This window comes from Sapajus apella, unplaced genomic scaffold, assembly GCF_009761245.1.
Source record: "Sapajus apella isolate SASKATOON/1434 unplaced genomic scaffold, GSC_monkey_1.0 scaffold3, whole genome shotgun sequence".
Lineage (NCBI taxonomy): Eukaryota > Metazoa > Chordata > Mammalia > Primates > Cebidae > Sapajus > Sapajus apella.
Window position 1 is genome coordinate 47,071,370 of NW_022436943.1, and position 14,257 is coordinate 47,085,626.

General features: G+C 44.9%; 1 protein-coding gene across 2 annotated transcripts in view; it reads right to left on the minus strand.

Moving 5' to 3' along the window:
• Positions 1–14,257, minus strand: part of ANXA13 (annexin A13) — a 56,860-nt gene that overhangs the window by 29,675 nt on the left and 12,928 nt on the right. For both annotated transcript variants that reach the window (XM_032253117.1, XM_032253120.1), the window contains one exon: positions 2,985–3,060. In XM_032253117.1, coding sequence (XP_032109008.1) covers positions 2,985–3,060 — 76 coding nt within the window. The remainder of the gene's footprint in view (positions 1–2,984; positions 3,061–14,257) is intronic.

A 14,257-nucleotide genomic window follows, 5' to 3' on the forward strand; every position in this document is an offset into this window, starting at 1 on the left:
GCTTCATCCATGTCCCTGCAATGGACATGAACTCATTCTTTTTTAAGGCTGGGTGGTATTCCGTGGTGTATATGTGCCGCATTTTCTTTATCCAGTCTATCAATAATGGGCATTTGGATTGGTCTCTCTCTCTTTTTTTTTTAAAGCATTCCCAGGAAGAAAGTCTAAAAGGTCCTACTATTATTATTATTATTATTATTATTATTATTTTGAGACAAAGTTTTGCTTTTTTTGCCCAGGCTGGAGTGCAATGGTGCAATCTCAGCTCACTGCAACCTCTGCCTCCCAGGTTCAAGCGATTCTTCTACCTCAGCTTCCCATAGCTGGGATTACTGGCATGTGCCACTTTGCCTGGCTAATTTTGTATTTTTAGTAGAGATGGAAATATGAATTTCATTTTCCTGATTATCCAGTTGTGGGCTGCATATGGCATCAGAGTAGGGAGGATTTCTATTGGTCCTTGCTACAGAGACCCATCTGAGTATCACATGCAGCCTACACCACTTCAGAGACAAGGTTCTGTCATGATGACATACAAACTTCCTCATTCATTCATTCATTCATTCTTTGATACTTACACATTAATTCATATAGGCTCTGCTGGGCTCCGTGTATATGCACAATGAGGTGCTGGCCTCTGCATAGTGATTGCCTGGAGCTGAAGGGACGGAGGGGCTGCTAATAGGTGTGAGGTTTATTTCTGAGGTGATGAAATATTCTGGAATTAGTGGTGATGGTTGCAAAATCCTGTGAATATACTAAAACTCTGAATTGCATGCTGTGAAAGCGTGAATTTCATGGTTTGCAAATTATATCACAATAAGAAGAAAAATTGATAAAACATTCTGTGGACTGAGATGGCTCCTACCTGTTGTTAATGATACGGAGCAATGTTTTCTCAGTCTGTCCCCATCCCCTCCAGGACTGCAGCCATGTGGCTGAGGTGCCCTAGCTAGGATGTCTCTAAACTGGTGGCATTTGGAGTGAGTGTTGAGAATAGGTTCACTCCCAGTGTTCCCCGCTTACTGGCTTGGTGACTTTGACTGTCTTACTTAACATGGCAGAGCCTTAGTTTCCTCAGCTGGAAAATTGATTTTTGTAAGAACTTGTTGAGATTTTGTAAATCAAGTGCTTAGCCCAATGCCTGAGAGCTTAACCATTTCTCAACAATGTAAAAAAGAAAATCTGGGAAATGAATTCACTTTGCCCTTTGACCCCTCTGTGTTCTTCAGTGATTTCACTTGCTTGTTGTCCTGGAACTCCTGATCAGCCAACCTGGGTCAATCAATTTCTCGTTTTACCTTCAAGGCTACAGGGGAAAATCACACAACCACATGGGCTGGAGCCACGAGAAGCCATGATCTCCCTACTCAGTGTCCCCCTCAGTGTTCATCAGTTGTCTTCTGTTGATTGTCTACCCCTTCTCTGCTACTCAAGGGCTGTTTCAAGCCACCACTCAAGCCCCGTACTCAATTGTCAAACCCTTCTCTTCAGCAGATAACCTCACCTCCCACTCACTGAGCAATGTCAGGTTACCAGGCATGGGTGCCTTCAATTTCTCCCTCAACAACACCATGAAGGTATCTACTCCAGCTGTCAGTCTCGGCGCCTTCCCTCCCTGTCCTGTTCAAGGGAAATCCTTGCATCTGTGCTTTGGATCTTACCCTCTCCCAGGCTTCTGGGACTAGACCTTATATCATGAGCAGCTTCCTTGAATCAAAGGACCTCTTTTCGTGGCCCTAGACCGAGATGCTCTCTCCCTCATCCCACCCTGGCCCCTGGTCTGCCTTAGTTTTGACTTCTTGCTGAGTTCCCCACTCTTGGCCATGCACCGACCCTTAGGATATAAACAGCTTCTCCATTTGCAACTCTTGATTGTTGCTCTTGGCCAATTTTGCACTTATTTGATCTACTTGTACATGCCACTTCAAGGTCCCTAATCCAGCTCTCATCAGACTCAATTTCCCCATCATCTCCCAAGGAAGGGATCAGAGGGGTTTAGATCATACCAGGTGAGATGGTTTGGCTGTGTCCTCACCCAAATCTCATCTTGAATCATAGCTCCTATAATTCCCACATGTTGTGAGAGGGACCCGGTGGGAGATAATTGAATCATGGGGTTGGTTTTCCCCCTACTGTTTGCGTGGTAGTGAATAAGTCTCACAAGATCAGGTGGTTTCATACGGGGAAACCCCTTTCACTTGGTTCTCAATTCTCTCTTGCCTGCCGCCATGTAAGAAGTCCCTCTGCTCTTGCTTCATTTTCTGTCATGCTTGTGAGGCCTCCTCAGCCATGTGGAATTGTGAGTCCATTAAATCTCTCTCTCTTTCACTCATTTTTTTTGAGACAGTTTTGCTCTTGTTGCCCAGGCTGGAGTGCAATGGTGTGATCTCGGCTCACCACAACCTCTGCCTCCCGGATTCAAGCAATTCTCCCGCCTTAGCCTCCCGAGTAGCTGGGATTACAGGCATGCACCACTATGCCCAGCTAATTTTGTATTTTTAGTAGAGACAGGGTTTCTCCGTGTTGATCAGGCTGTTCTTGAACTTCTGACCTCAGGTGATCTGCCCGCCTTGGCCTCCCAAAGTGCTGGGATTACAGGTGTGAGCCACCACACCAAGCCTATAAACCTCTTTTTCTTTATAAATTACCATCTCAGATATGTCTTTATTAGCAGCGTGAGAACAGACTACTACACCAGGATTGTATGAACTGTACTTCTCATGAGGGTTCTCTCACCTCAAGGTCGAATTAAATGTCACACTATCCAACTCCTAACTCTTACATAGAATCCTGAAAAGTAACAGGATCTGACTATAATTTCGAGAACTTTAATAAAGAGGTCAATGGAAGTGATCGACTTGAGTTAGCTTGGAATACACAAGATGGTGAGATGTCCCCTTCCTAACATCATGGGAAAGTTGGACAGGAGACCAAGTTTAATCAACTTCAGAAGTAAATTAGCAACAAAATATCTCTCATACCCATTCCTTTGCAGGCTTTGTTCAGCTTTTTGGCATCTCGATCCACATCAAAACCCTGAGGACTGCTTGCTTTAGCCTGGAAAAATGATTGAAAAGGTGAGATGACAATATAGACATGCCTAAATGATCTCTGGGTAAAATCGGTAGCAAACTAGAGGACCAAGCAGTCATCCTAACGAGGGACCAGCTATCACTTCACACACTGGCACATGTAGAAATCAGCTGGGGAGACTCTGGCCCCAGAGAGGTGACTGGTAGTCCTTGGGGCCAGCTGGCCTTGGATGACCAGGAGAATGGGCCCCTCTGTTCTCAAAGACAATCATCCTGGCCAGCTCTGCAATGAGGGATTTTCATATCAGCCTCACCTTTGTGTGTCTGCCTCTGATACAGAGAATAATACTGTGGGCCAGTGTCCTGGATTGATGGTTCTCCCCGCTTGTCACGAGACATGGCAATGTCTAAGGAATAGGTCAGAAGCTGAGGGTTCTAGGATCTTACTACAGGTTCATTTGGTGACTTGGATCTTTGCCATCCATACAAGGAGAGACATATATTTTGGTTTGTTGGAGATACTATAGGAACCAGTGAAAGCACAGTTTTGGTTTTAGTGCTTCTTAGGAAGATAAAGTCATGTTTATATACTGTGCTGAGCTGTTTCCCATATTTCGGTCATTGGCATAATACATGCACTATTGCACCCACAGTTACCTGTGTCTAAATAATAAGCAAATTATTATTTGCTTATTATTTTCCTTTCAATTGACATTCATTTTTACTTAAAGTTTCTTAAAAAGGAAATTTTGGGGAGCACAAAAATGGAAACTCAGTATTGCTTGCATAAATGAAAGGTAACCATAAATATAAACACATAACTATTAAAAACTGCAATTAACCTGTGAGGTTAATTGTGGTTATGCAGCTGGTAGCTAGGAACACACCCTGAGTTTCCTGTCTTTGCCTTTCCTCACAGAGCTTCTCCTAAGTGATATGTGTCCATATAGTTTCATTTCTTTCTTTCTTTTTTTTTTTTTTCCTTTGAGACAGAGTCTCACTCTCGCCCAGGCTGGAGTGAAATGATGTGATCTCAGCTCGCTACAACCTCTGCCTCCTGGGTTCAAGTGATTCTCATGCCTCAGCCTCCCCGTAGTTGGGATTGTAGGTGCATGCCACCACACCTGGCTAATTTTTTGTATTTTTAGTTGAGACAGGGTTTTGCCATGCTTCCCAGGCTGGTCTTGAACTCCTGAGCTCAAGCAATCTGCCCGCCTCAGCCTCCCAAAGTGCTGGGATTACAGGCATGAGCCACCGCGCCCGGCGTGTCCGTATGTTTTCTATCCTTCCGTGAAGGTTGGTTTAAGCGCTGCTGGCGGTACCACCGCGGTTCAACTCTCCCCGGCCTCATTTCCTTCGGCACCTAGTGGAAGTGAACAGTAAACTGCATGCTGCTCGGTGGGGATGTTGCCTTTCTCTGCCCGGCATCCTTATTTTCCTTATTTCCCCTTCCCCCATTGTATGGCCTATTGGGGGCTGCCAGTCATGAGGCTTGAACCCCTTTGTCCTGCCCTTGGTCACCCATGTGGGCACATGCCCTGTGACTCTGGCAGTCAGGATCGGTTCAGCAGTGTAGATGTAATCCAAGCAGGATTAGAGTCAATTAGAGTCTTTCCCTTGGCCGATATATAGATACTGAGAGAGATACATGCCTCTCTCCTACTGGGTCTAATAGGGTGAAAGTGAGTGAGTCTAGGGCTCTTAGTGGCATTTTGTCCACTACATAAAGTGGGTGGGGGGGGGCAGAGAGAGAGAGAATATAACACTGTACAAATCCTCAGACACAGCAGTGTCACTGTCCTTGGGCTTCCCAGTTTCATTAACTAGCAAACTTCCTTGGTCTAAGTTAATACGAGTTGGGTGTCCATCCTTGTGATCCAAAGTATCCTGGCTAATATCTGTGGACTGAAGGCGAGCTGGCTTCAGGCTTTGGTTAATGAAGAATCATAGACTCCTAGAGCCGAAAGGATCTTCAGGGCCACCTATCACCTCCCTGCCTTTTGGAATGTGAGGGCATGGCCCATCTGGAAGCATCTGTCCCTGAAACAAGCCAGGAAGGGGACTGGCATTGTTGTACACCTGCTGTGTGCCAGGCAGTTTATAGATCTTTCTTCATTATGCATAGGGAAGAGTGGGCATTACTAGTCTACCTGCCAAATAAGGAAACCTGGGTTCAGGCAGGTTAGATCATTTGTTTGAGGTCTCGCAGGATGCAGGACTGCACCCAGCTCAATTTGCCTCCTAAAGCCTGGGCTCTGAGCAGTACTCAATACTGCCTTGCATACTATGATTAGAGCGTCCATGATCTGACAGAGGGGTCAGATGACTCTGGAGTAGCAGAATGACACCTGCTGTTTTCCTTATCGAAATCTTTTGTGAGATATAAGAAAGCTATTTGGTGCATTTGAAGTCTTGTTGATAGGACTAGCTACATAATTTGCTGGGCTTAGTACAAAATGAAAGTGCAGGGTTCCTTGCTCAAAAAGCACTAAGAATTTCAACAGGGTAACATGAGAGTATTAAACCAGGCACAGAGCCCTTCTGAGCATGGGGTCCCGTGCAGTTGCACAGGTTGCCCACTTATAAAGCCCACCCTACTTTTGATCAAATTCTGAAGGAGCTGGTCCTCTGAGTGTGGAAGTAGTAACTTCAAAATCATAACGGTGTCTTTGCTTTTCATCCAGAGTATTATGGAGTGCCCGGGAAGTGAGGGCGAACTGAAGCAGGGCAACAGAAATCTATCAATAGGCTAATTCAGAAGCTGTTCTCTATGTCCTGTTTGCCTTATCAGTGCAGAGAATTTGGTGGGACACATGATCTGTCCCTCCAAAACTAACACGCTGAAACAGAGACACGGAGCTCTGCCAATGGCTGTGCGGGTTATGTCCTGACTGAGGGGCTGGGGCAGAGCCGAGCTGGGGGCACACTTGCCAAGACTGGTGCTGGCAGGACCACTTCCCCTTGAGGGTCACCTTTTCCTCATTAGCACAAAGGAGCTGGGAGGGCTTATGGAGGCCGTGTGGAGACTTGTCTAAGGCCACCTGGCCAGGCAGGTTGAGTGGGAGCGGGTGCTAGAACCAGAGTTTCCGATTCTGCCAGATCAAACACGACATGCCTATCCCTCATCCGCTTCCTGTTTTAGGGAGGCCGTTCCATGATACAAATATCATAGAGTTGTAGGAACTCAGGGGTGAGACAAAAGAATGCTCTTAACATGCCCAAGACCAAAAAACCTAGTAAATTAGTGTCATTTGATCCAAAATAACTCTGATATCTGGGAGGTGCAGCAGGAGAGTGTTGAGTCATGTGTTATGAATGGAGATAAAATTGGGACTTAATTTTTTCTTTTTTTCCTTTTTAAAAAAATTTTTTTTTGAGACAGGGTCTCACTCTGTCACCCAAGCTGGAGTGCAGTTGTACAATTTCAGCTCACTGCAGCCTCTGCCTCCCGGGTTCAAGCTATTCTCCTGCCTCAGCCACCCAAGTGGCTGGGATTACCAGCACATGCCACCATGCCTGGCTAATTTTTGTATTTTTAGTAGAGACGGGGTTTCACCATGCTGCCCAGGCTGGTCTCAAACTCCTGAGCTCAAGCGATCCACCCACCTCGGCCTCCCAAAGTGCTGGGATTACAGGTATGAGCCACCACGCCCAGCCTTCTTTTTATTTTTTCTTTACAAATAATGTGGGTAGGACTCTATATCAGAGGCACCACCATTGGCAGGGCAGACTGAGGTCCCAGTCCCCTGACTCCCTGCAGGAACCACTGTTAACCACGTTGGTCGTCTTTCCTAATCAGCTTGAGAAGATAATTCAGGCTTGTTCCTTATAACAGCAGGATATTTGATGTCGAAGTGAAGGAATCATGTGATGTGATTTTAAAAGACAGAAAGAAAAAGAAAACAGTCCGTTTGGCGCTGTCCCCTCTGTGTGGTGGGGCTGCCTCCACAATGGCCGCATTCAGAAGTGATGCTCAGTGCTGATGCAACTGGTGTCCAATGGCTTGTCCCCAGGAGCTGGGTACTAAACTTATTCTCCGGGATGTATATGGAGCGGACATTCCCCGTCCATTGTTCATTGTTAATGGGATAGACAGCTGATCATGGGGCCTCAGGCCTGTTTGCTTATCACGAGATGTAGTTTTTGAAACCTGGAGCAACTGAGCAGAAGTTCTGCATACAGCGAGAATGCAAGTCAGGTATAGAGCGAGCTGCAGGGGCTCCAGGATGGGCTCAGCCGTGCTTGCGAGGCTTTAGGAGACCATACGGATGTTCCACTTGTTTTCAACTATGAGACACTGAAGAGGCAGGGCAACGTTCCTTGTTCTGTTTTCTTTCCATTTGTTTATTTTTTAACAGTGCTTGCACTGACACTCAGGAGACAGATAAAAACAGCACAAGATATTAAATGTCAGTAAAAATGATTTTAGAAGTCTGGGCTTTGAGCCCACAGGAATCCTGGTTTGAATGTGGATCTGCCTCTTAGCAGCTGTGTGAACTTGGGCCATGAACCTCTAAGCCACCATTTCCTCGTCTGTAAAATGGGGGCAGCCTCTGCATTGCAAGTCTTGAGGCTTGCGTGAAATAACTTCAAATGCCAGATACACAGGGAGCACATTAACGTTAGTCGTTTCCCTGCCTCTTTGCATTTCTGGCTTTTTGCCTTGTGATATTTATAAGATTTCACAAAAGTGATATTTATGGAGATTTCAGTTCTGCATATTTAGATTTAACAGGTTTGGAAGATATGTATACAAAGATACTTATATACACACACATGTACCACATGTAGATATATAGGTTTCTAATTCATACATTTTGATCTCAGTTGGGTAGATGTCTCCCATACTTGTCAAACGTCTATCTTATAATGCCCCAAGCAGCATCATTATTTATAATAGGTGGCCATTGAAGATATAATAGTAAAGTTGAAGAATGTGGCTTTATTGTCAGTGAATTTGAGTCCCAGCATAACTGCTTATTAGCTGTGTGACTTCAGGCAAATTACAGAGCCTCTCTGTGATGTGCTTTCTTCATGGGTATAAGGGAGATGGCTGAGCTTTAGTCGGGAGGAGGGGAGGTGGCTTTCTGACGCAGCATGTCTTAGAGGGTTTGCAGTGCAGACGCACAACTCTGCACTTTACGTAACCACGCCATGTGAGGCGCATTAAGTAACCACTCACATGCACCACTCACATGCACTAGTGCTTGGCTGGCAGCCACTATTGTCTGTAAAAGGTATAATTACCCTGCTAACTGTACCTATGGCTTGAGGCACCAGGCTCGCTTGAGCCCAGAGAGAATAAAGCCACGTTGAAATTCCCTGCGATTCCTGGAGTGTTTTTCCAGCTACCTGCCACCCCACTGACTTTTTCCGGCCTTCAGTTAGAACCTAAGAGTGGTAAATGGGGATAATCATAGTGCCTACCTTGTAATGCTCCTGGAAGAATTTAAATAAAGTTATTCATGCAAAGCATCTAAAACGAAGCCTCGCTGACAGCATGGGTTTAGTAAATGTGAACAATTGATTATTTGTTGAAGGCAAATCAGCAATAAACTTTCCAGAATATTTCAAACTCTTTTCCTGCTTGAGGAGTTTCCACCTTGTAAATGGCACTCTAAAAATCAGTTTCTCACTGGTCACCTGCAGTTTGGATCTGAAGCTCCAAACGTATATGTCACACGGGGCAGTCATGCTGTGGAGTCCAGGTGGCCTGGCATGATGTCCCAACATCACATCTTGTTAGCTGTCTCATTTGACAAGTGTGATAATTCACACCTCATGGGGTGTGAGGCTCTCCCTGGGATACCACTCTGGTGACGTGCTGGTTCCTCAGGTCCAGAATGGAAGCAAGTGCTGTCAGCTCTATGAAAGGCATTGCCTGGTACATGAATAAGGCACCCTTGGGGCTGGGGGGGACTTCCTACTTTGGTTTTTCTTCCTTCTAGTACATCTACATGCCCTTCTCTGTGTGTCTATGTTCCTGTGTTCCCTTATCTAAAACAAGAACCTGAATGATTTCCATTTTTCTCAAAGGAGGAAGCATAGAAAATAAACTGAGATGCTCTGCTCCTAGGAAGCAGTGTCACCTTAGCAGAAAGAATGCAGAAAACACCCATGCTGAGAAATAACTCAGGGATGTGCCTGCTGCCACAGAGCAGATTGCCCAGGAGGGAGGTCAGCTCTCTTGAATCAAGATTCTGATGTCCCCAGCCAGAAGAACCAGAATGGAAAAACAGACCCCTGATCACATGCCTTCTGTCTCTGTCCAATTCAAGGAAGTCTTAACTCTTATAATAGAAACGGAACATTCTAGGAACATCTTCCAGGTTGCAGCAAATTCTGGGGATGGAGTGTGTGAAGGAGTCTGTTGAGGGTTGTGATTTGCAAATTGGTTGTTCTATGTATTATACAGTAACCAGCATCTTCCAGAACACCACCAAAAATACACTCATTTAAGCACATTCATACTTGTCAGTCCTCGTGTCCTGATTTTCTATTCGAATAGCTTCAAGTCTGGACAATAAGAATAGACTGTCTCATGAGAGGCATGTGAATTAATTAAGAAGAAATATGTTGCAGGCAAATTAGACTCTCCTCTAAATTATTCCTCCTTCGTCTCCTCCTCTTTTTCTTCTTCCCTTCTTTCCTCCCTTATCTTCCTTCAACAAACAAGTATTGAAAATCTATTGTATGCTAAGCACTACCCCAGATCCCTGTTCCCAGGGAAATAAACCTGTCCATTTACACATGACAATTGCATTATGATACAGTAAGCACTTTTAGGTGCAAATAGCTGAGAGGAGAAAGGAATTTTTATGGAGGAGTTGACATTTGTGCTGGTTCTTGAAGGGCAGTAGGAACTAGGCAAGCAATTAAATAAAAGGGAGAGGTGGAGGTGGAAGGAAGCCATGCCAGGGAGAGACGGCAGCCTGATGCTTTCAGTCTGTGTACGTGCGTGCTTACTATGACCTATGAATGTGCTAACATGATTGCATCTAATCATGACATAGTAGTCCACATCGTGTGGACTTGGGAGTCAGACCTACTCTGTTCAATTGCTGCTTTGCCCTTTGCTGGTTGTTCCACCTTGGGCAAGATCCACATCTCTGAGCCTTAGCTGTCTCATCTTTAAAGTGGAGATGCACCTGCTCTTGCGGTCGTGTGAGGTATTTGGGATGTAGCAGCACAGTGCTGGATTACAGTAAGCACTCAGGAGGTGGCACGTAGGAGGTGGGATGCTGAGTGACATAGGATGTAAGGGTCATTTGTAAACTCTGAGAGTATTATCAAAATGCAGTGGGAGTGGCATTGGGACTGTTTAGTATTTCCAGTGCAGCTCCTCCGAAGCCTTGGCTGGCTGCACTCTGCTCAGTAAATATTTGACAATGGTTGCTTGGTATCTGGGCTGTGAGCCAGGAGGGCCCCCGGGAAGAGCCAGGGAGCAGAGGGCAGAGGGTTTGCTGTACACTGATCTACAGAGAGGTGCTATGTGAGCTGGCATGAAATGAGATCAAAATACAAGGGCCAAGATTGGAACCAGGTGGTGGCCTGGGCTTGTTGAGCAGGAGCAAAATGGAGGCAGGTGAAGGGTGTGCTGGGGAGAGCCTCAGACACACCTGACTCTCCTCAGTTTCAGCTGTTAACATTGCCGCTGCTGGTTAATGGCACCTTGCGCCAATATTGGCGATTCTGGTTAAGCTTGCCTTGTATAGATTTTTCTTTTCCAAAATTCCTGAAAAAAATTTTAAACATCTTTACTGAGGTATAATTTCTATATGCCACATTTGTATATTTAATTATACAATTTGACGAATTTCAACATAGGCGGACACTCATAACACCATCACCACCATCAAGGTAATAAATATTTCATCAGCTATGACAGTTTCTGTGTGTGTGTGTGTGTGTGTGTGTGTGTGTGTGTGTGTGTGTGTTTAGAACACTTAACTTGACATCAACTCATTAAACAATATTTTGTGTTTAAAAATTTTTGTACAGAGAGGGCCTCACTATGTTGCCCAGGCTGGTCTTGAACTCCTGGCCTCAAGTAATCCTGCCACCTCATGCGATCCTTTAGCCTTGGCCTCTCAAAGTGTTAGGATTACAGGCATGAGCTACTGCACTTGACCTTAATTTTTTAAGTGCATAATAATTATGGGTACAGTGTGCCTTACCCCAGGTCTGTAGAACAAATTCATCTTGCATAACCAAAAGTTTGTACCAGTTGAACAGTGCCTCATTTCCCCTCCCTCTGGTCCCTGGTAAGTACAGTTCTATCCTTTACTTCCATGAGCTTGACTATTTTAGGTACCTCATGTAAGTAGAATCATGCAGTATTTATTTTTCTGGCTTATTTCACTAAGCATAATGTTCTCCCAGTTTGTTCAAGTTGTCACAAATGGCAGAATTTCCTTCTTTTTTGAGGCTGAATAATATTCCATTGTAAACTTGCCTAGTATAGATTTTAAGAACACCACAGAGTTAGGGAAACTGAGGCCAGTTTGGGGAAGGGACTTCTTGGAGGTCACGTAAGTTCTGCCTCCTCTCTCACAGACATCTACCTTTGAACCAGGCATGATGCTATTTTTTCCTCCTTATCTTTTCCAAGACTGTTTTCCCATCTGAAAGATGGTAATAATAGTACCCACCTCGTATGGGTTGTTAGAAGAATATGTATCAAGAGCGCTTGGCAGGATATTCAACACGTGGCGAGTGCTGAGTGTTATTTTTACTCCTTTCTTCCATCTTGACCTGATTCCTGTTGAGTGTTGAGTGAGTCCTTTGCATGGTGCTTTGTGTAGTGCCTCTAAAACTGGAAGTTTACTATAGGAAGCTCAAAATGACTGTTTGCGTAGCTTGTCCTAAAGTAGAAATAGCTTTGTACTCATAGATAAACAGTAGCGGGGGCCAAAGGTCTAAGGGAGAGATATGGAAGGGAAACTTAAAATTGAGAATGACAGCAAAATACAGAGCACTGAGTATGCGCCAGGCATGGGTCCAGACAGTTTACAAATGACTAACTCATTTAATTCTCCCGACAACCCTATGGGGTAGGTGTTATTACCTCCTATTTTGCACATAAGAAAAACCAAGACACACAAGTATGATGAGATAGGGATTCAAACACACGCAGGCTGGATTCGGAAACTCTACTCTTGACTTCTCATTAATGGATTTTGGGGGTTCTTGTCTAATAGGGATTCAAACCCACACAGTGTGGATTCAGAAACTCTACTCTTGAGTTCTCATTAGTGGATTTTTTGGATTCTTGTCTAAATAATTATTTTTTAAAATTTAATAATAGAAAAGCCGGGCCAGGTACAGTGGCTCATACCTATAATTCCAGCACTTTGGGAGGCCAAGGTGGGAGGATTGCTTGAGCCCTGGAGTTCAAGATCAGCCTGGGCAACATAGACCCTGTCTCTACAAAAAATTTTTAAAAATTTATCTTGGCATGGTGGTGTGTGCCTGTAGTCCCAGCTACTTGGGGGGGCTGAGGCTGAAGCAGGAGAATCATTTGAGGCCAGGAAGTTGAGGCTGCAGTGAGCTGTGGTTGTGCTACTGCACTCCAGCCTGGGTGACAGAGCGAGACCCTGTCTCAAAGAAAAAAAAAAAAAAAAAAAAGAAAGAAAAGCTCAGTTCAACTCTTAGAATGATAACCTTTTACAGAAACACTAGTTGGGACCTGAGACTTGTCAATGACCAGGAAAGCCAAGAACCCTTTGCATAGCTGTAGGATCAATAAATGTTCTTATTGATGAGAAACTAGAAAGTAAAATGAAAAACGAAGTTACCACTATTTGCAAGGCAAAACAGACAACCATCTCCCGTGGGGGCAAAGTGTGTATGCAGGACAGGCACTACTGTCACATTCTGCTCACAATATTCCTTCCAGTGCTGATGGAATCATGCTTTCTGCCTCTCATTTGTAAACTGGTTCTAATACCTGCCCACCCTGAAGCATCTCAGGAAGATTAAATAAGACAATGTCAGAATGCTGGACAGGGAGATTTCATTATGATGACTCAGGGCTGGCAGAGGAGGAAGCGGCCTTTCTGCCCTTCAAAGGCCCGTAGGAAGCGTCTTTCTTCTCCTCTCCTCCTCATTTCACACCAAGCCTTCCAGTTCTCCCTTTCCTAAAGTATCTTACCTTTCAGGTAGGGGAGGGATCATAGCTAAATGACGACAGTGTGCCAGGGGACTGAATTTTAGCAGACACATTTTGAAGACTGAAAAGAGATGGAGCCAGTGGGATGGCCAAGTTTCCAATATGCTTACCTCTTTGTTTCTGTTTTTGTTTTTTGAGATAGAGTTTCACTCTTTTTGCCCAGGCTGGAGTGCAATGGCATGATCCCGGCTCACCGCAACCTCTGCCTCCTGCGTTCAAGAGATTCTTCTGCCTCAGCCTCATGAGTAGCTGGGATTACAGGCATGCACCACCACGCCAGGCTAATTTTTTGTATTTTTGGTAGAGATGGGGGTTCCTCCATGTTGGTCAGGCTGGTCTCGAGCTTCCGACTCAGGTTATCCACCCGCCTCGGCTTCCCAAAGTGCTGGGATTACAGGCATGAGCCACTGCGCCCGGCTTCAATATGCTTACTTCTTATGGGTGCCTGCTTTTCAGCCTGATAAATTGCCAAATATATTTGTAGGTAAAACATCACTTCTCCCTGCCTGACAGAATCAATGCAAATGGATTGCTGAGTTGTTTTATTCCTAAGATGCCTATCAGTGTGAGGTAGGGGAGGAAAAAGGGGAATGTTCCAAGTGGATTCCTCCCTGCCACTTCCTGAGTCCTCAGAGAACCAAAGAAATTTGGGATTGACAGCACAGAGCCTTGTGACCCTCCATTTTTTTAAACATTTGGTTTCCATTGATTCCATTGGCAACTGTGGAGAATGTTTCTACTTAAGCAAATAAGCTGAAGCCTCCCCTTTCTGAAACCATTCCTATCCTCTTGGGAAGAATCGAATTCTTCCAGTGGTGTGCTGATGCTAAACTGTTTGATTGCCCAGGACAGAGGGGTTCCCTGGAATGTGCATCTTTAAGTGCTAAAACTGAGACAGTTCCAGGGAAACCAGGATGGTTGGCCCCGCTAGCTAGAGCTGACTTTGCAAGCTGGCAAGAGCCAATTGTGTGATCTCTTCCCAACTCCGTTCAGGGAGGTCATGCTGATAACTTGAAATCAGCCAAGGGGAAAGTATTTACACCATGGAAAT